The sequence below is a fragment of the Lepisma saccharinum genome, chromosome 27 (genome assembly GCF_977018435.1).
Source record: "Lepisma saccharinum chromosome 27, izLepSacc3.1, whole genome shotgun sequence".
Lineage (NCBI taxonomy): Eukaryota > Metazoa > Arthropoda > Insecta > Zygentoma > Lepismatidae > Lepisma > Lepisma saccharinum.
This window is the reverse complement of record NC_139255.1, coordinates 51,032,506-51,055,858: the sequence shown is the minus strand read 5'-3', so window position 1 is coordinate 51,055,858 and position 23,353 is coordinate 51,032,506. Positions and strand designations below refer to the sequence as shown.

The window sequence follows — 23,353 nt, the reverse complement described above, 5'->3', positions numbered from 1 at the left end:
CTATATGAAGAAATTAGAATGTAGAACCGCTCATAAATGCCGTCGCAGAGCAAGCTGTCCTTTTCACCACAATTGACGCATGCGCAGCATGCACCGCTTGCGTTCACAAGACGCCTCTGGTACACTCACACAGGCATGTTGTCGTGAAAGCCATTAAACACAGTATTGCCTTTCTAGAAGTGGCAGGATATAGGGGCTATCCACGAGTAAACAAAAACATATCGAACGGCACAATCGATTGTCGAACTGTAGCACAACAACTTCCGGTTCACGGCGGCCGGGTAATTCAAGCGCGTACTTGTGGCATTTCTTCTCGTTTTGTATATCGGATGAAATGGATCATATAAAAGCACTTGACGACGAGGAGAATAAGATATATCAGGGCAAAGTAGAGGTCTTTGCATATCAATTGGATGAGCAACTAGGAAGTAATACGGCATTATTCCAAGATGAGATCCATTTGCTGATCGTCGTTTCATTGGCGATATTTGTAGCCTACGTATTAAATTGAAAGTATTTTTTCCTACAGAGCGAGAGCGCTTAAATGCATACATTTATGTTTTAAGTGAAAAAGTGCGAGATGTACGGACATATAAAAAACGGAAAAAGGAGCTTCTTTTCTTTTTTCTTCAGTCAGGACGAGTCAGAGGGATGCGATAATGCACACTTGCTGGTTTCGTTCTCGTTTGAACGCAGAAATACAAAACACTCATTGTTATTTTAAGTCAATTTTCTGCTATTTGTGTTAAACATGGCGATGAAGATGAATAATAAGCTGGAAAAATTAATGATGGGACAAACACAATGACGACCATTGCCTCTCCATGGTGTTCAAACCTAGGACCTCTTCTCCATCAATGTTGATTTGATTGATTGAGTTGGTGTTTTAAGTCCACTTTGTGCACAGTAAGGCTAATCGGGACTGGACCTACAGTTTAAATTGGGATCCGAACCACAATAAGCCTCAACCGGGAATCGAACCCGGAACCCCTTGATTACAAGGCGACGAGGCTACCACTGCGCCATCGGGGAGGCACTCTTATCTATCAATGTTGAAAAGATTTCCATTGCAAAAGACGAAAATTAATAATAGTACCCGCACTTAATTTTATGGCTACACAAAAAAATATTTCCTCTGGTTACACACACAAAAATTTAATACAGTTCGTGTGTACTTCAAGAACTTAACGTGTAACCTATCTGACCATGACCGAGCATCTTTTGAAAGGAAAAGTAATATTTTTGCTCATATCACTAAAACAGAGAGAAAATCGAGATTTGAATATTTCTCTTCTACTTTTAATGAAGTGCAAGTGGTGCGGGACACAAAATTTTTGGTTAGGAAGGAAACAGGACGGGGTATTTTTAAAGTCCTGACGTTCAAAACGGGAAAAATAATGTTATTTCCCGACTAAATTGGGAGATTATAGGAGCGGAAAATATTCAACATTACCCGATACAAAAAAAAAATAATAATTATACACACAATTTCACCCTCGGGTGATGATTTATTTTGCATTTCTGGAATAAAAACTGCTAATTTCAATAAATTTCGGACATTTAGTACAAAAAAATGCAGGGAATAAACTACTTTTAAACTATCATTTTTTCCGAAGTCTGGATCGGAATGTGTTTTTTTTTCGTTCCGTTGTCATTACTGCGGAGTCTACTCCTGCTAATGGTCTTCCAATTTTCACGCTTGACAGCTTGAATGCAATAATTTTGGCGCCCTAGATCTCGAGGAAAGGGATGAAGAGATATCTGTGAAAGATTATTTAGCCCTGATCGTAGTTTACATCCTCCTCGTACACACCCATTCGTTCCTTTGATACATGCCACAATCTCAGCTCCCTTTAGCGGCATGTTGTGAGCTTACGAACCGGAAGTTGTTGTGCTACAAGTATGGCGTCCGCGCGAAGGCACTTCCTTCCGGTGGATAGCCCCTATAGGGGACGTCCATGGATCCAGAAGTCGATCAGAGACGTGGAGTTGTGGTAGAGGGTGTTCAAAGAAGAGTCACAAGATACTTTCTCTAGTTTCCAAGAATGGATTTCTGATGCACATGCTTTTCTCAACCTGAGGGGGAAAATATTGTCTGAGTGTGGATGCAGGTGTTTCACTATTACATCACTTACACTGTCTGGTGTAATTCAGTCTGTCCGAATCGTATGAATCATTTCTTGGTTTACCAAAATAAATTATAATTGCATATTATCACTTTTTAAGTACTTGCAACTTGCATTGTTATTGAGGACCCCTTGAATGACAGTTTGGGAATGCCTGGATAGAGAATAATATATTTAAAATCCGCCGTCCATGTGTTTGGAGAAAATCCGCCATCTTGGAAAATAGTGGGAGAAACCTGCTTCTTGAAATATTTGAGAATTTTTTCATAAGTTTATTTTTTTGTGCATGTGTGAATGTATTTTTCTGTTAGCAGAAATTAATATGATCCAAACTGAAACTTGGAAACGATTTTCATTCCTTCAAACGCAATGCTGAAAGAACCTGAAGCAAAGAGGTGAAAGAAACTATGGCTCCGACCATTATTGTTAAGGGCAAGCACCTGGAAAGATGACCATTCGTTCACGTTTCAATTTCAAAAAGACAAAAATCCTTTCGATCTAGTGGCGGTGAGCGCTCAAACAGTCGAATCGACGGGTACGTTCCATCCTGCCTCAAGATTTGGAGATTGACCGTTTGACACTTCTCGAGTCGGGGACGAAATGGTGAAGCAACTTGCAGCCCAAGCTGGCAACCACCTGGAAAGATCGCCTTTCGCTCGGGTTTCGCCTGCATTATGAGAAAATCCTTTCACGGCAGTGATACAGAATGTTTCAAAAGTCACGCAACCCAAATTTTGATGGCATGAAAACATGAAAACCCCAAAGAGATATTTTCACCGCGTTTTCTGCATTATGAAGCGTCATCCATACAGAAAAATTATACAGGGTGTCATTTTAATGGCGGCCACGGACCACAGATTCGTATAGAGGACATCTAAGGAAACAACTTTTCTCAGTAACATTTTTCTCCTTGGTGCATCATTTCGGCGCTACAGCCGTTCAAAAAAGACCGTTTTGCCGCCTGGATGCTGGCAACCCAACACAACATTTGATCGTATCTGTGATGTCATTTCCTGCACCGAAACAGCGCACGGCAGGGTTGCAAGGAACACACAATATTTGTGAAAATTGACAAACTACCAACCACATGATTAGGTGTAAACCGAAGTGAGAAACGCGTCCAATAGACCGAACATCAAAGCCTACAAGTCAGAAGATCAGAAGTCATCTCAGGGGAAGGGGGAAGTGAGCTAACGATATGAGAATGGTAAAAATACGTGTTCAAAGTGAAGTGTCAATATCGGATTTTGTCTTAGCCTACATATCAAATATCAACAACAATAAATTTTATTGGACTTACAGCTTACATGTGGCTGTTTATGCCCAGTTACATATCAAATATTTGTAAATCTCGTTGCAAGGTTGATATCTACAGGTTTGTGTCTATATGCCTTGTGATACGTTTGTGCTGATAACGGAAGTATCCGAGGTTCACGTTGTTACATTACGGCTAAAACACGTACAACCACAGTAAAGTAACAATCTAATGATGAATCAGTAGCGAATATACTGCCCTGTTCACAGTTGCAAACTATTACATGTGTATCCGGTGAACACAGCCGTCGGAGAGCTTGTATTGCTAATACTTATATCCCTGTATTTTCAACCATTTATGCCACTTGCCTCATAATGCCCTGAATATACATTATATTATGTGTTGCTTACCTTTGGAATTTTGAGTGCTTTCATTTCTATTTTGTCATCTGTTCAGTGTGTCACAGACAACTAGTATCAGAAGGACGAAGTGGATACACTAAATTGTAGATGACAACTTGGTTATTACATTTGCAAATATTTGACATGTAAGCTGAGACAAAATTCGATATGACCACTTCCACTTGAATTCTATTTCCTTTCTACCATTTTTCGTATCGTTTGTTTACTTCCTGTTAGGTTACAGAACGTGTTTTCTCGTTTTGTTTTACGGTACATAATGTGGCTGATTGTAGCTATGTCATTTTTCACAGAATATGAGTGTTCCTGGCAACCCTGGAACGCATCGCTTCACGACGGGATATGACGCCACAAATGCAATCAAATGTTGTGTTGGGTTGCCAGCATCCAGGCGGCAAAACGGTCTTTTTGAACGACTGTAGCGCCGAAAAGATGCACCAACGAGAAAAATGTTACTGAGAAAAGTTGTTTGTTTTGATGTCCTCTATACGTTTCCGTGGTCCGTGGGCGCCATTAAAATGACACCCTGTATAAATTAATAACTGGCGGAAGTCATCGTTAATGTTTTTCTTTTCTTCTCAGAAATGCAGTTTTCAGTGAGAAAACTGTACAAACAATTTTCGAAGGGTCATAATTAAACTTCTGATGACATTTGCGACCGATATGAGTCATGTGCAGTATTTGATATGTTTGGGACTGTTATGTGGGTTAAGTGGAAAGTGCCATTTTAGGGGCATATCATCTTAGCTGGCAACACTATCAGGTCGATTTTTTTCAACCGACGCAGACATGTACGTAAGTATTGGCTATATATTTACATGAAAAATCACAATTTTTCAACGATATTTGACTTTTAAGTGAATAATTCATGCACTGTCGTGTTACTAGATGGCACCTGAAATGCTTGTCATGGCAAGTGTCACAAATGCGGCTGCAAAACATCCCGATTTCGTCGATATTATATATTCCTTTTAATCCCTATGCCTGCCTGCCTTTTTAAAATTACAGTTTGGGCATTAAATGTCCCTATTAAATAATGCTTTAAAAAAAGCATATTTTGGAAAGAGATGCGAAAATCTCGGAAAATTTATTCCAACTGCAATACTGTCGTCCCCTTATTATTTAACGGTTGAGGGTTAAATTTTGTTAAATTGTATTTACATACTCATACTAGGGATGGCCAGATCCGGATCCAAAAATTTTTCGTATACGGATCCGCGGAACCGGAACTTTCGGATCCGGATCAGTTTGGCCATCCCACATGAGAGCTTCTTTGGAAAGTATGAATGTGTTTATAACATATTGTTACCTGCTAATATACATATATATAAAATATACACACACACAATATATATATATATGTATATATATATATATATACATATATATTGCTCGATTTGTAATTAATACACTTACAAGGGAGGTTATCTAAGTGTCCTTCTCCGATTTCCATGAAACTTGGCAGGTGTATAGAGGGGCCCAAAGGAAGAAATACGTGTTTTTTTGTTGCGGCTAAAAAACTGTTTCAGGGGGCAACGCCCAACAAATGTCAAGATGAAGACAAATTGACGCAGGGATCTGACCCCTATGTCACACTCCGATTTCCATGAAATTTGGCACATGTAAAGAGGGGCTCAAAGGAAGAAGTACATGTTTTTGTGTTTCAGCTAAAAAACTGTTTTAGGGGGCAACCCCCCGCCCCCCGCTCAAATGTTAAGATGAGAAGAAATTGAAGTGGGGATCTGACCCCGATCTGCCACGTAAATATGGCATAGGAAGAAACAGGTGGCATAGGGTTCCTCTATACACCTGCCAAGTTTCGTGGAAATCGGAGGGGGACACTGGGGTCAGAGCCCCACTTCAATTTGTCCTCATTTTGACATTTGAGGGTGGTTTTTCCCCCTAAAACAGTTTTTTAGCTGAAACAAAAAAAACACGTATTTCTTCCTTTGGGCCCCTCTATACACCTGCCAAGTTTCATGGAAATCGGAGGGGGACACTTAGATAACCTCCCTTGTTAGTCTTACACTTTGTAATTATATAACACTGCATATATTATAATGTTTTACTTTACTTTTTAAAACTGTAACTGTAGAACAATTCTATAATTTTTGTATAACATTTCTATCTTGTTAAATGCGTTAAAGGTTTCATCCTGGAATGGAATGTCTCACATTTATGTGTGTTTCCATTTCCAATACATTCGAATGAATGCATATTCGTTTCAATGGCATTTACAAAATCACCTCTGACATTTTATGTTAAACAAGTAAGATTATTTTTGTGCACGAGTGTGTTAGCCGATGAGTAGCAAATTATTTTAGGAACAACACTTGAAAAAAAATCTTGTAGGACTAACAAATGAAAAATGTCTTTGTAATCGAAGAACATAATACCTTCTAAGGTGTGGTAATATTATAATGGGATTCAGATACGAAACTATCGGATCCGGATCCGGATCCGTTTGGCCATCCCTAATTCATACTATGAAACGGGATAGTTATTTTAGATTGATGGCAATTGGGAGGCATGTGAGATATACCCAATTTCAGAATGTCATGTAGAAGACTGGTCCTTTGTCATGAATTCCTGCAAATTTCAACCTATTTGCGTCCTTAAGTCCGATCCAGAGCCCGATTTCAATAACACTTGAAAATATAAATATTTTATAAATAGCGTTTTAAAAAAGAAAAAAAACACTTTCTCGCAACTCCTTCCGTGATGGAAAAGCTTGAAAGTTTGCAGCGCCATCTCTTGTTCGATCTATGCCGATTAGTTCATGAAAAGATCTCTTGCGTGCCATCTCGTGGTAAATGTCGAACTACGTGCGCGCTTGCTTAGATATGTGCGGAAAAAAAGTGTAGCTTACGTCATCAGCAACCTCCATTTTCTCTTCTCAGTCTTTTGCAGAGCATGGTGGTTGAGGTGAGGTGAAGGAGCAAATCTGGCTGCGAAAATCCAAAGTTTTCAATACCTTTATTCCTTTTGGACGTTTTAAAACTCATTCACCATTCCGTCACTAACTAGAAGCCTACCCAAAGGGTGGCCAGCGTCCGTACAGGTATGTAGAAGTGTTAGTTTTGTGTGATCGAAATCATACGGTATGCTGCAAGATCCGAGAGACCTGAATTTCGCTTTGATACGAACTAAATAAAATGGTAAATATTTATATGGTTAAGAATTAGAAGTTTCATGTTTCAATTGCCTATAATTTTCGTAGTGTTAAGTTGTCTATGAGCATACGAGCCTTGATTGCACCGTGTATTGCAAGTATTGATCTTGTGACTGAAGTGTCTACTGGCATTGCTCAATTTATGTCTAAGTAGAGACTATGACAAATGAAAAAGAATATACTCGATGAATAAATCCATCGAGTTAAATCTGGATTGAATTACAAAATCTTCATGCAAGAAAATATTTTTTTCATCACAGAGATAAGTTAGACTTGAATTTTCTTGAACGTTTTTAAGATATCATCATGTCCATCTTTCTTTCGTTGGTTTTGAGGGAACTAACACACACTTATACGTTTTTGGCCACCCAGTAGATGTTTGTGATTATGCCAAATGAGATTGAATTATTCGGTATTCAATCTGGTCCAAAACCACCCCTTCGGATTTGGGAAGATATGTTCCTGTAAGGATTTAGTGTTATTAAGGCTATATCCAATTCTGTTAATATGATGAACTTGCATATTTTCATGTTGTTTTTCTAATTGATTTTTTCTTTCTCTCCAGGGTTCAATCTCGGGGCGACTTCTTGAGAGCCCTGCGGCAGGCTTCTGCCTTTACAAGTCCAACTGGAGACTTGCTCTGAACGGCGAACCCCCTTGGGCGGCAACTGTTGACAGCTGCTGAGATTAGCTTTTTCTCATTCCTTAAAATCTGCCTTGTAAGTACATTATTCTGTCATAACACTTTTTCTTTCCCTAACAGTACACTAAAAACTAGTTTCTTCGAAATTTGATGTGACCAGGCCCATTTTGGATTAAGGAAATAACAGTCAATCTGGAATATATTGTATTAAACTTGAACTGTCACAATAGAAGAATGATAACTTAAATAGTACAGGTATGACAAGGTATAACACCTTTCAGTGTTGAGTTCATACACTACTTGATAATGCTGTTAATAGAGTTATGGTATTTACAATGTTATCATCACTTGTGTACATTATGAAATATTGGTAAATATGCGATATCGCCCAAACTGATTTCTTCAAATTTACAGGAGAAACTACGGTAACACTTTACTATACCGGAGAGGGATTTCATCAAATTTACAGGAGAAAGTACTTACGCAAATCATTTTCTGTAGCGTTGTTGATGTTCGGGAATGTAGTTTTGATCCATTTTAATGCGAATGCATGTGGATTTCTACGAAAATCTATTTCCAACGCGCTATTGCTGCAGCCGCCATTTGCTTTCTGCACGAGAGCACAATGCGCTCTCGTATTGTCCGTATATGCTAAATTGAACGAAAGGAGTGCTAATGGAACCTAACCTAACAGGCCTAACCTAACCTAGTAGGCATACCTCGTCCACGTGATGGTTCGTGGAGCTATCGTGAATTTTTGGGCTAATGTCAATGGTTTTTGGGGCTACCTGTGGATGGTTTGTGGGAAATAAGGAACAACAGTAAGTACTCGTTAATGTAAGAAATATACATTATTTTCGTTAGAAATTCATTATTTCACCTAAATAAATGTTCCGCAATGCAGAATAGTACGTTAGCAATGTAAAAAATTGCGAAATAAATCATTGATAGGTGTCTCCGGTATAGTAAAGTAGTACCGAAACTACTTACTGAAATCAGTTTCTGTAGCATTGTCGAAGTTCTTCGAGGTATTTTCTTTCGCGGAAACTGAAAACTTCACCATAGAATGCTGCAGAACAAGAAATGATCGCTTTTTATGTAAGGAACTTGCATTTTCTGTAAAGCAACAACATTATGCCGTTGTTTCCATTATGTGCCTGCAGATGGCACAAGCGTCGAAAGTCACGCGGTCTCGCCAGATTTTCCAAACTGCCTTTTTTAAGAGATTTTTTTTTTTTTTTAACTATGCGTACCTAACCTAACCTTGCTAGAAATGGTCCGTGGGGCTATCCGTCAATGGTTTGTGATGACATAATGAACACGAAAGTAGGTATTTTTCGGTTAAGAAAGTTGAAACACTGCATACAGTCACTCCAAATCGACAAAACACAAGCATGACGATCCATGACGAGTGCATGCCATATTGTCTGTTACTCAAGCAGAACAAGGAAGACAAATAATGACTCGTAATATGAAAAGGTGACACTATTTTATGGAAAATGGCATAACTTCACCTTAAAGAATCTTCCGCAATGCAGAATAGGTAAGTATCAATGCTAAAATTAACGAAATAAACGAGTGAGAGGTGTTCGGCTAATATCGCATAATTACCGAAATATTGATTATAGTGACCGTTTTAAAATGTCCTGTCAATTCAAAGGTCGGTAACAGTTTCATACATCGGAGACAAATTTCTTCAATTTTACACAAGAAACTACTTACGGAAATGAGTTTCTCCAAGGTTTACAACCTTCGTCGATATATATTCTTCCTAAAACTTCATCGTACAATGCAACAGAACAATAAATGATCACTTTTCATGTAATAATATTGCGCATTTTGTGAAAATCGACAACATCATGCCGTTGTTTCCAAGATGTACCTGCAGATGGCTCTAGCGTCGGAAGTCACGCGATCTCGCTAGTGGAATCAGGTTTTCCAAAGGTGCGATTTTTTTCGAGAAATGTGCGTTTTTTTGTTGAGAAAGGAAAATGGTTTTTCGATGAATTTAGGGGTGAAGTGGGTGCTAATGGAACCTAACCTCGTGTGAATGGTTGGTGGGGCTACCCGTGGATGGTTTTTGGGGCTAATGTCAATGGTTTGTGGGGCTACCCGTGGATGGTTTTTGGGGCTAACGAACAATGTTTCATCAAAATGTACAATTTCCAGACGTGATCCCCGGTTTTTTACAACTTTCATGCACAATAGAGTTGGAAACATTACATTGATATTCGAAAACAAAAGAAGCGTTACCATTCGCAAAGCAAGCGATATCGCACCGTGACGTGCTTTCTGTAGCATTAAGGAAAGTGGTTTATTTTAGCAGAAGAAGTGTTTGTTTTCGTGCAAAAAGCATAATGGCACCTTCCACTATGTTCCGCAACACATAATTGGTAAGTACTAACCACGAGAAAGACAAAATTTCCGATTTAAATGTGTCTCCGATGTATGAAACTGTTAATCAAAGGTCTGGTTTATCAAAAACGACTTGTTAGTGTATTTTGACCGGATCAATTAGCTTCATAATGTAATGTTGGGTGCTTTCAGAACTTTTGCAATTGCTGATAATGATTAAAGGAACCAAATTTTTGAATATGTAGTAGTTCATTGTTATGAGTTGGACCACATATGTATGCCGAATAAAAGATACAGATATTGTTGCAAAAACGGAGCATATTTTGGTATCAACAACAGTAAAATGTCATTTTGGTGTTAAAATGTTGAATATAATTCTAAATTTGATTTGAAAACCACACATTGCACAAGATTGAAAAATTCACTTTGGACCCTCTTTATCTACACATATACTGATAAACTCAGTATTGTTTATTGTGTTGTTTCGTTGATGATAATTCTTTCAATTGTTTAATAGTATTTTATTATCTTCTTAAAATACTTCTTAGTTACTGCCATGAAAAATAAGCATTATGGAATCTGTGTATGGAAACCATGGGTCGTCAGTACATTTTTTCAAGATAACTGTCCTGGATGTTTAGTGATTATTCATAAGTTTTGCATGAGTGTTAGGAAGTACTTTAGATTACTTAAATAATTGTGGAAGTAAGTTCGAAGCCTGACAAAACTAATTAGCATAGTTCAGAGTTTCAGGTATTATTTACTGGAGAAATTATTTTTTGAAAAGTAACTTACAAGAGCATCGACAGACACTTCACAGTGAACAGCCATGCTTGATTTACAGTCGTGTCAGATACAGTGTGTGGTGGACTGACTGTTATGCAAGGCTAGATGTGAGTGTAACAGTTCCGATTGGTTTATGATTTCTCTTAGCACAAAGACTAATTATCGTAGAATTTTGGAAGTAATTGTCACACGAAATTTGAACCTTCCTTAAAGTAATGAGCGCTGTTTGGACTCGAAAAAGTTATTTATGTTGAAAAAAACAACTTTAAAATTACCTTACACACTTCTCTTGGACAAGATATTCTCCATCGTCAAGCGACAGTAAATATCGTAGAAGCGTGGGAATGAATAGAAGTAAATCGGAACATTAGTAGAATGCATTTAGGGACTTTATTTTAATGCTAAGGGAACCAAACCTAACCACGAAAGCATATATTGAACAAAATCTTAAGTAATCGCTAAAACTCTGCAGTGTGTGTTAACAGACGTAAATCGAAATCGAACCATGTAAAAGTTGCACTCGTAGCATGATGATATCGCAATACACAAAAGAGACTTGGGCTGTTTCGGGTGTTTCAAAACATTACGGGCATTATTTTTATGCTTAGAACCCTAATCCTGACCTACTTAACCTATGAACAAGAGCATTTTGGGATGATATGCTCCTTCCCACCCCACACATGTGAAGTATATGGCAGCAGCAGTCTGTATCCAAGATGACAGTAAACAAGTGGCTGCTTGCAAGCAAGGAATCATGAGAGCATACAGAAGGGGAAGTAAATGTTCTCCAGAAAATGTGCAGTACTAAGTAATCACTAAACATCTGAAGTATGTGTTAATGTACAAGGTGGTGCAAGAAGAACACATGTTTTTGGAGTAAGTGTAACGTCGTTGATTTAACTATGGAAGGTGATGTCAAATGTTTCCCCACCACATTTCGGTGATGTCTCTTGGCCCCCATGCTCACCAGATTTGTCTGTCTTCGACTTCTTTCTATGGGGTTACCTCAAGTCGAATGTCTTCGTTCGCAAACCTCATACAGTCAACGAGCTGAAAGTTTCCACTCATGAAGAATTACAGCTGTGCGAGACTAAATGTTGGCAGTGGCAATGCGGAACTTTGAGGAGATGCTCCGGATGTCTGTACAGCAACAAGGACATCATCTTCCATACTTAAATCGGCCCAAGTTCCTTTTGTTTTATTGCGATTTCATCTTGCTACGAATACAATTTTTACATGGTTCGATTTTGATGTATGTCTGTTAACACATACTGCGGAGTTTTAGCGATTACTTAAGATTTTGTTCAATATATGCTTTCGTGGTTAGGTTTGGTTTCCTTAGCATTAACATAAAGTCCCTAAATGCATTCTACTAAGGTTCCAATTTACTTCTACATTCATTCCCATGCTTCTACGATATTTACTGTCGCTTGTCGACTGAGAATATCTTGTCAATGAGAAGTGCGTAAGGTAATTTTCAAGTTGTTTTTTTTTTCAACATAACTTTTTTCGAGTCCAAACAGCGCTCATTACTTAAAGGAAGGTTCAAATTTCATGTGGCAATGATTTCCTAAATTCTACGATAATTAGTCGTTGTGCTGGAGAAATCATAAAACAATCAGAACCGTTACCCTTAAATCATCACTGTATACTAGAGTACTGCATTGATCCACTTTTGCTCGATCGAACCTCCCACGCTCGAGCGTGATTCGTTCGAATATATAGATTATCAAATATCATTTCAATGGGATAATAATCGTACAAATATATGTAAAATTACTGCTGCTAGTTTCAGCCCATAATCATTATTCATTTTCATATATTGCTGTGTGTTGATAAGATTGACTAAATTACATTTTAACATGGAGATGATGACTAATATGTTCACTTGAGTTTCAATTTCACTGAGTCTTTAACTTCACTAAACATATTTGAAGGTCCACTACTGCAGACAAATTACTGTTGCACGTGAACTACTGGTCTTCGAGCATATACTGATCGTTTGCCTGTTAGAGCGAAGAAACTGTCGATTCCGTAAAGCCATCTAGCGTCATCAGTGCAAAGTATTAGACGATCGAGAAAATAAAACCTGTACATGAATTGAATCTTGAACTATGTAAAAAATGTTTATGCATCATGATTGGTTTGGTATTAAACAATTGGAACTTTTCTAGGAATGAACTTAAAAGTAAGAATGGTTACACCTAGAGGCATGCATATTTAGTCTTTGACAAAAACACTAAATGTGAAATAACACACTGTAATGTTAATTTTTCATGTATTTGAAAGATGCGAGATTCTTTTTTCTACCATGTTTTGTCATGAAATGATACAAAATGAACTGCAAAATGGGAAATAAACCTTTAAACATGAAGTGTAGAGTTAATTTACTAACGTGACACTTTCTGTTAATTCTGAATTATTCTGTGTGTTATGCAAATTGCGGAAAATTGAAGAAGGAAAAATGTACTCCTTTACACAGGAATAAACTTAATACTCTTCACAAGTACATAAATGTGCCATTAGAAGGGAAATGTTTATTTTTTGTAATAAGTGTACTTTTTTAAAATCAAATTTAGGATTTTATTCAACATTTTAACACGAAAATGTCATTTTATGTACCACTTTTGACACAGAAATGTGCCTAGTTTTTGTACCGAAATCTTGATCGTTTATTCACCATAAATATGTAGGTAGTTATGCCGGAAAAAAAAATTGCATTGAATTTTTTTTTAAATGTCTTGGGGATTTTACAGTGGCTAGTATTGTGTGTATGTTAGGCTTCAACAACTTGCACTTTTGTTGGCCAGCGAACACTAAATGTCATGTGAGCTTCTTGTGTGCACACTTCACCTAAAGACCAAAATGCAACACAGCAGAAGTGGGACACTGCTGTCATTGAGAGGTAAAATATACATCCTCCTTTCCAGAGTTGCCCATCCTTCACAAGGTCAGTGGCACATCTGCCAAGATCGTCACGATGCCCTTAAAGCAGTGGTTGAAGTGATGGGGATGGCATCCCCCAGCTAGGAAAATGTTTACAAATATCCTTTGTTTAATCATAGGAGCATATTCCTATCTAACCCTCAGTTTTGACCAAGCATCCCCTTCCCCCATTTTCCACCCCAAGTACTGCCATAAGGTTTGCAGTTAACAACAGCATGTATATTACTAACCTATTACAGAGTAATTTTTTTAGCATTACATAGCACTATGGTCTGCCAACTAAATTCCTAATGGATTAAATATGGTGCTCTTAGTAGCAAAAGTGACTTGGAACCAGCTAAAATAAATTACTAGAGAAGTGCATTATGATTTTCCCTCGCCTCATTGCACATATTGGAGAATGGTACCAAGGTGTAAATATTATTTACGTACATTTTAGAAAAATACGGGTTGTTTTATTTTAAGTAGGGATGGGACCGATTAATCGGTACTCTTATCGGTATTGGCCGATATAGGCATATCGGTGTATCGGTTTATCGATAAAATTACCGATTATTTTACCGATCCGATATATCGATTATTATCTGATAATTTAGTGCAAAATTCTGCCATTTTGTTGTAATTTTTATGGATAATATCCATGCCCTTTTTTCTAAAAAAGTAAATGTCTAAATATGCAATTTATCTTGCACTGCAGTCACCTTGAAACACACACATATTAAAGAGGTCAGTTAACCTTTCAGGTTCTTAAAGGACACTTTCTAATTTTATATCGGATCGGTAGAATATCGGTTATCGGTATCGGTAAATTTAATATCGGTACTTTATCGGTATCGGCCAAAAATTTCATATCGACCCATCCGTAATTTTAAGGAAATCACCTCCAAAAAAAATTGATGGCACGGTCCATGCCATTATTGCCCGCATGCACAGCTCCGCTCCGTTCCACTCTTTCTTCTGTCTTCAGTACTCAGGAATCGGATGGAAGAAGTTTCTCCACTGTACAAGAACATTGAAGCTTTCTGCCATGCTCACTCCCACCTTTCCATCCCTCTTACAACACTACAGTAGACTGCTCGCCCTGCAGTCTATGCATGTACACGATACCGCTCTTTCCATGGGTAGGCAAAACTAAAAATTAGGGATGGGACCAATTAATCGGTACTCTATCGGTATCAGCCGATATAGGCATATCGGTTTATCGGTAAAATTACCAATTATTTTACCAATCCGATATATCAATAAATATCTGATAATTTAGTGCAAACTTTTGCCATTTTCTTACACTTTTTATGGATAATCTCCATGCCCTACTTTCTAAAAAAGTAAATGTCTAAATATGCAACTTCTCTTTCACTGCACACCTCGAAATACACATTAAGGAGGTCAATGAACCTTTCAGGTTCTTCAAGGACCATTTCTAATTTTATATCGGATCTGTGGAATATCTGTTATCGGTATCGATAAATTTTACATCGGTACTTTATCGCTATCGGCCAAAATTTCATATCGGCCCATCCCTACTAAAAATAATTCACACCAGTCCCTTTTTCTCAGGAGACGGTTAATTTTTATTATTATTGCAAGTATGAGCTAAGATAAGCTATGAAACGTGGTCTTAAAAATTTAATTTAATAATTTATACAAGATTGGATTAAAAGTTATTAATTCTTGTACCAGAGTGGCTCTTAAAGAAACCTCTACTGGTAACAACTTGAATAACTATGCAATATATTGTAATTATGCCAGAGTGAACAGTCTATCGCTACAGATTTTAAAATTATCTAGCAACAGTGCAAAAATGTATAATGGCATGTTTATTATTTTGATTAAACCACACATACTGTACTCATTATTTTTAAAAAAATGTAATTGAATTTCCGTAAGCAAGCTTGCATAAAAAATCTAAATTTCAGGTGCTCTGTAAACATTTTCAGGCACCCGTTTTTTCTGGTGTGCATGTTGGTTTGTTTACTATATTTACGTATACTTGCATATTTTTTCTTTCAGTTTGCTTATTCCTAGAAGTCTTTTTTGAATTTGTAAACCCCAAAAAAATCACCGCAATGAAGATCACCAACCTTGATGAAAGAGTTCATGTTCTAGAAGCCCAGACTGATGTATGGAAACTCATAACGGATATTGCAGATACTGGTGTAAGTACGATATTTTCTGGTTTACTTGGGTTTACTTTATGATGTCATGCTTTGGAACTGTAGGGGAAAATCATGGTGTTCCCTATTCAGCATGAAATGTTATCAGTAGGGTATGAAATTTTAGGTGCTAAAAATATTTGGCTGTATTTTAGCCTTTAGTGGACGGGGCATGCTGGATTGCTTAAAACCACCTCCGCATGGCATCAATTAATACATCATAATTCAGTTCTCTTTTTTAGGCATTCATATACATATGAAGGTATTACTAGGGGCATACATATTTCACTTTTGACGAAAAAACGAAACTTCAAAAAACACATTGTAGTGTATATTTTTTCATGGTTTTTAAAGGTGCGAGATCCATTTTGCTACCATGTTTTGGCACAAAATACTGCGAAATAAACTCTTAAACACAAAATTTATGGTTTATTTACCGATGCCACACCTTCTGAGGGCTGAATTATCCTGCGAGTGATGCAATTCACGATAAATTGATTATTTCTGCTGTTAATATTTGAGAAGCAGAAATAAACTTAATACTCTGATAACTACATAAAATGTGCTATTAGAAGTGAAATGTTAATTTTGTCAAATAGGTGTAGTTTTTAAATCAAATTTAGTATTTACAATTTTGAAATCAAAATGTCTTTTTATATACCACTTTTAACCGGTATAACACCGAAATTTTATTTTATTTATCACTTTTGAACCTGAAATTGACTGTTTTTGTACAGAAATTTTGCTTTTTTTAAATTTTTTTACCAAAATTATGTGCCTCTAGGTATTACATACTAGAATGACGAAACAGTATATCCATTGTTACTATTATTAACAAATGCAACTTGAAAATGCCAATTGTCTGCCTCGTCACTTATGGGATAGGTGTTGTAAATGTGCTATTTACTCTTAAACCACCACTTTTTGCTTATGTATTTTACTTTTACATGTAATAATGAAAACAAAATAACACATTCACAATGTGCAACAATTTAGGATCCAGCAGGCCTTTACTTTACTGATCATTGTACTCCTGCGATTCTCTCCAAATTGCCATATTTGTTTGCTTTTTACACACCTTTTGCTGCAGATGCATAATTCGTACTCTGTGTAATTAGCACGAAATATTGTTCTGCAGATTCATGATCACAGAAATCAATGAGTTTCCTTACAATGCTACATGCTTCAATATGCACAGTAGCACCTTTCCTACTTGAACCTGCTGTCTCAAAACCCTGAAGAAGAAAAAAACACATATCAACTGCCACGTATTTCCAAAAGGACACTGACCACAGCAGAAGACTTCCTGCTACCCCTAAAATCTGCAAATGATCCTGCCTTTCCTCCCCCTCATACCATGCCTCCTCTCATTTGGACATGTTCTCATGGACTGATATTTAAAAAGTGGAAAATGCTTTTTATGTGAAATAAAAATTTGTACTTGTGAGGTAGTTACCATGATCAGAATTTGTAAGCCATTTTGAAGCTCATATTTACATATGTTCTTCTTAAAAGTTCCCATAACGACTTTTTGTATATGCAAAATATGATTTTTTAAAGGGATTATTTTTCCTGCGACATCTCGTTCTGTTTCCCAGAACTTTCTCAAAAACAATTAAAATGACCATATTATATTATTTTTCATGATATTTGCATGCAGATAGAAATATGTTTGTTTACCTAAAAATCCGAGCTCTAGTTATCGGTGCTTGATAAACCAAGGGATCTCTGGTTTGAATAATGATCAATGCATAGAGGCACATATTCTTGGTAAATAAAAAAGCAAAATTTCGGTAGAAATACAGTCTATTTCTGGTTCAAAAGCGGTAAATAAAATAAAATTTCGGTGTTAAAGCGGTGAATAATCACATCAAAAGTGGTATATAAAATGACATTTTGGTTTTAAAATTGTGAATATAATCCGAAATTTGATTTAAAAACTGCACTTATTACACAAAATAAACTTACCCCTTCTAATAGCACATTTATGTAGTTACCAGAATATTAAGTTTATTCCTGGGTAAAGCGGTCCATTTTTGCTTCTCAAATATTTACAGCAGAATTAATCAATTTTCCGTGAATTGCATAACTCACAGGATGCTTCAGACTTCAGAAAGTGTCGCGTCTGTATGTAAAAGGTAAATTTCATGTTTAAGAGTATATTTCGCGTTTTGCAGTTCATTTCGCATTATTTCGTGACAAAACTGGGTAGAAAAATATGCCTCACACCTTTCAGAAACTTGAAAAATGAACATTATAGCATGTTATTTCATATTTTGTGTTTTCGTCAAAAACGAAATTGCATGCCTGTATGAATGCATCATCTATTCATTTATTCAACTGGCACGAGTGGTTAACATTTGGAATTTCTCGACTGTTCGGGGTCTTGATGAGAATTTTTTTTTTTCCATATCCAGGGTTGCTACGCGACTGGAAAACCTGGAAAACAGGGAAAAGTCAGGGAATTTTGTTGGTCAGGGAATAGTCAGGGAATTTTGCATATTTTCTGGAATTTACGCGCATTTTGGAGTTGCAGGAGAACCAGTTACAAAATGAACTAACGGTTCATATCTACTTCCGAATTTGGTTCTTGTGATTCCAGTTCCCCCAAAAGATTCAGTTCAGAAACATGTTCCTCTCGTCATTATGACTTCTAGTCTGTTACCTACAAAATTATGGTTCCTTTGCATTTCAATTCTATATTTATTCACTCTCGGATCTAGGTTCTTGGATCCGTTCATTTTGCGACTCGTTCTTGTGAACCTGTTCAAGACCGGAATTTGGAGAAGCCTGAGATTTTTCCATAGAGAACAAGCTACTCAAGACGAAACCTACGCACCAGCCATCCTCAGAATTTCTTGCGGAGAAAATGTTGCTTTAGCTTTGTGTGTGGTAATTAAATTTCCTTTCTGCAAGAACACACCCGTTCGGAACCCGTTCTCTTTTGATACGTGAAGCGGAGCAGGTTGGTGTTAGGCCAGTTCATTGGTTTTGGACCTGCAATAACTGTATATTCCTTGAACCACAGACAATGTAATACTTTCTGCCTTGAAGAGCAGAATTTCACGTAAACTGCTGTGGATGACGTCACACTGGACGGGTGCGGATGCCTAGTAAAAACAAAGGGACTCACTACTTCATTCCCCCGTGAACCCATTCTGTGAATTTGAGTTCTTTGTTTGCAACTCGTTCAGAAGCAACCTGATCAACTAGTTCATTTGCTCGTTGTCGTAGTTTTTACATTGCAGAGATGTGTTACACCCAAGAAATTAGTGATTTTATGCAGTATCAGTGACGTCATTATTCGAATATGCACGTGTTTTGTGCATGTAGAACAAATTTATTTTTTAAAAACTGGTGCGAAATAGAGGAATTAAACGTACGCTGGTCACACATCGTTGTTAGGTTAGGAATGTTGGTTTGATGCCGATAGTAACGTATTTTTTCCGTGTAGAATGAAATTATGCTGAAAGTGGTGAAAATGGGCCCAAGCTCCTTTTGTTTTATTACGTTTTCATCATGCTACAAATGCAACTTTTACATGGTTCGATTTCGATTTAGTATGTTTGTTACACATACTGCAGAGTTTTAGCGATTACTTAAGATTTTGTCAATATATGCTTTTGTGGTTAGGTTAAGAGGGTCAGGTTTGGTTGTTGTAGAATTAAAATAAAGACCCTGAATGCACTCTACTAAGGTTCCGATTTATTTCTACATTCATTCCTACTAGTTTACAATACTTACTGTTGCTTGTCAACCGGAGAATACCTTGTCCGTGGGAAGTGTGCATGATTGCATAAGGTCATTTTGAAGTTTTCTTTTCAACATAAATAACTTTTTTTCGAATCCAAACAGTGCTCATTATTTTAAGGAAGGTTCAAATTTTGTTCACAATGATTGCCAAAATTGTATGATAATTAGTCTTCCTGCTAGGAAAATTTGAAAAAATCATAAAACATTCGGAACTGTTACCTTTTAATAGACAGATTTCTGTTTTCCGTAATATAAAATTGGTTCCAGCATGTGGAAAACTCAAATAATGGAGATATTTGATTCCAAAGTATGGCCAACATATATATTTTTTTAGGTGTATGGTGGGTCACCAGCCCCATTCATGTTCTGAATTTCCGAAATGTACTATTTTCAATAAATTTAAAAATATAATCATTAAACTTATTGCATATTTTCTAAAGGTACATAACCTAATTTTCTGTTGTTTCTCATTTGTATTGATATAGTTGAGGTTGTATACAGTTTACATTGTACAGCTTTGATATATGCCACATTTTTTTATTGATTTTTTTACACCACTTAAATTGTAATGAATTAGTGAAAATGCGGAAGTACAATAGTTTTTATTTTTTCATTGAATAGCATTGTATTCATCACATTAAATTTTCAGCTAATAACTGTGTATATTCATATTCATAATAATTAACGTGCCTGCATATTTTATTGAAAAACATGAGGTTCAAAAGCAAAAATCATGACAACAAACATGTCTGGAAAAATTTCATTTCTGGTCTGGAAAACCTGGAAAAGTCAGGGAATTTCATAATAAAAAAATCGTAGCTACCCTGATATCCCAGTAGAGACTTTCCGGGATCCTGCACACCCCTAGTAAATTTAATTTAAAAAATTGCATATCGATCTATTAAAGCCTGCATTTCTTTTTTCCAGGTGCAGGAAGAGGCATTCTATGTTTGCGATATTGGCGAGATTGTAAACAGGCATGAAGAATGGAAAAAGAAGCTGCCTCGAGTCGATCCTCACTATGGTATTATTTGTTTTATACACAAGTTGTTCAGCACCCATCAGGCATCTTTTGCAGTATTATAATATCTTCTGAGAACAATACTGTTAGACTTTGTTATCCTATTTTGCATGGCTTTGCTGAAAGTATAATGGTTAAACTTAATCATGGAGTTCAAAGTTTGGTTCCCAGATGAGGCAAATGTTTTGGATCCCATATGAAAGACCAGTCCTCATTAACATATCACAGGATAAAGTGGACCAATTTTTGTCCATTTATGTATTTTCCTTTTAGGAGAGTATTCTGGTCCTATTATATTATTCACTTGTATGGAAAGAATTTTAAAATCATTCATATTCTTGTTACCATATGAATGCCTCAGCGACCTAAATTAAATGTAATAATGTGAATGCCTCAGTGACCTAAATTAAATGCAATAATGTTACATGCTCCAGCAGTATTTGATTTAGTGCTAATTTTATTCTATTTACTCTTATCGTTTTAGTAGATACAGTCTAATAGAGTTAATGCTCAAAGTTCAATGTTTAGTTTAAATTCAGAAGTAGTATTTTTTTAAATCTTTTCCATGAAGTAGTGAAAATTGCAATCTTTTACTAATTTAATCATGCCAGACATTCTTGTAATTACGGCAAAATTTATTAAAATAAGAAGCATTTAAAATGATAGTACTTCTTCAGTTTTGATATTTGAACTTTTGATTGTACATTTGAGAGACCAGAAGACCGACCCAAACTCACTTTTACTCCTGATTGTACAAGCAGTTAACTGAAATTTGGATATTTTTTTTCTCCTAAAAGGAAATAGGCATCTAACACAGTATACATATTTTCACTTCATATGCAATTCACAACAATTTATTTTTGAAGTAATATTAGGTATGGGTCATAGTATTTGTGTAGGAGTCAGGCCATTGATATAACGTGAATAAAATCATAATTATTGTTACAAACTAGTGAAAATAAATGTATTTCATTCCACATTCATAATGTATGTCTACCACTTAATCCACCAGTTGTCATAATCCCCCACAGCTATTTAGTAACATTTTTCTGCAGTTGCTATATATTTACTCTACTTTGTTGTTAATTTTCCATTCTAGAAGAATCTTTGAAAGTCAAGTGAAAATTTAGTCATGACTGTTACATATACTGTGAACTTGCTCATGTAAATATGATTTCTGAAGATTGATCATCAATTCTTTGGATTAAGTGGCAGACTGTTTTACACTCAATTTTTCGAATGAGCTTTTACTTTAGTAACTGCTAAAAGACTAATGAATTGAACTATATTTGGTTAATAAATAATAATAATAAACTTTTTGCTCCTTTTCTGTCTGAATGAATAATGCCAATTTCCATGAATAGGGGCTGACTGGTTTGACCTTCCCTCTTGAAGCCTATGATACTAGAATAAAAAATAATTTTCAATTGTTGAATGTAGCATGAATTTGAAGAGAGAGACACACAGATACGGAAATACAATGTCCTTTTTTTTATTGTATAAAACTCTGGTTTCTTTCCTTTGTAGCTGTGAAGTGTAATGCCAGTCTCACTGTGCTCGAGGTGTTGGCAGCCCTTGGCACAGGATTTGACTGTGCTTCAAAGGTAAGACCATCGTACTGGACAATTCTTGAACATGGAGTTGGCGCTTTGGTGTCTCGTCATGAGCAGGATGTCTGGTAAAGCGTAAAAGGCTGCGTTTTGAGTCCCCGAGGGACGATCCCATACCGATGGACAGACTGCTCACCAATGGTGCCTGTGTATTCAGGTAAATAGTGGAATATTAAGGTCGCCGCCTCCCCTGGCATGCCTGTATTGTGGAGAAGGCACTTCAGAACTCCCTATCCCCACCCAGGGTCTGCGCTGAAGAGCTTTTTCACAAGACGGAGTGCACTCTTGTGGTTTAATCAGGGAGGTTCGGCATTATGGCTGCGTAGTTGCACTCATGAACATGTAGCTGATGTGTTCAGCATGCGTCGTCCTGCTAAATTACTCTTGTGGCATTGTTTTAATATTAAATTACTTTGGGCAGTGGTGGGAGCAAGAAAAAATTGCTGTGCTTATGCAAAGTTTCATGCTCGCTTCGATGCTGAACACATCAGTTGTAGAGTAAAAGGCAACCGTTCTATCCTAGAGAAAGAGCTTTTTCGCTAAGATTCGGTGTCTGTGGAGAGAAAGTTCTTTTGTTTCTTTTGATAGTTCAGACCATTCCTATTCCTGTGAGCTGTCCAATGCTGATTGCATTAAGTCATCTGTGAGTACAGGCAAGTTGATCCTAGTTTAAAGCCCTAATTTTTCATTTATGAATGCGAAATAGCGCTGAACTGATGAGGATGACGACTCGTACGAATTCTTGCCAAGATTAATACATATTCAAATTCTTCAGATTAAATATTAGGCTAACCATAATATATTTTGTGTAGCTAGGCCAGTTGGAATTGTAACTACAGAGAACTTTCACCAGAAGTAAAGTTTTAGCTTGCCACCTTTCATTTTTCTTTTGCCGGTAACTATGCTTCTTCGGAGGGGTGATGAAATTATTTCACTTTGCACAAGAGCCTGGTCTTGAACAAAGCAACTTCAACACTAAATTCCAGCTGAGTTTATGTGTGTTTTTACATCTGCACCATGTTTGAAAATTTCCTGCCTGCTTAATGTGGGAACATTCAGAATAATATGTATAAACATAAATTTACTAAATTACCAACAGTGCTATTACTGCAAA

General features: G+C 36.7%; 1 protein-coding gene across 1 annotated transcript in view; it reads left to right on the top strand.

Annotated features, from left to right (window-relative positions):
• The first annotated feature begins 6,681 nt into the window (after positions 1–6,681).
• Positions 6,682–23,353, top strand: part of LOC145980307 (ornithine decarboxylase-like) — a 48,778-nt gene continuing 32,106 nt past the window's right edge. Inside the window, exons 1-5 of the mRNA XM_083113330.1 lie at positions 6,682–6,861; positions 7,538–7,691; positions 15,713–15,858; positions 20,536–20,632; positions 22,157–22,233. Coding sequence (XP_082969456.1) covers positions 15,769–15,858; positions 20,536–20,632; positions 22,157–22,233 — 264 coding nt within the window. The 5' untranslated portion in view covers positions 6,682–6,861; positions 7,538–7,691; positions 15,713–15,768. The remainder of the gene's footprint in view (positions 6,862–7,537; positions 7,692–15,712; positions 15,859–20,535; positions 20,633–22,156; positions 22,234–23,353) is intronic.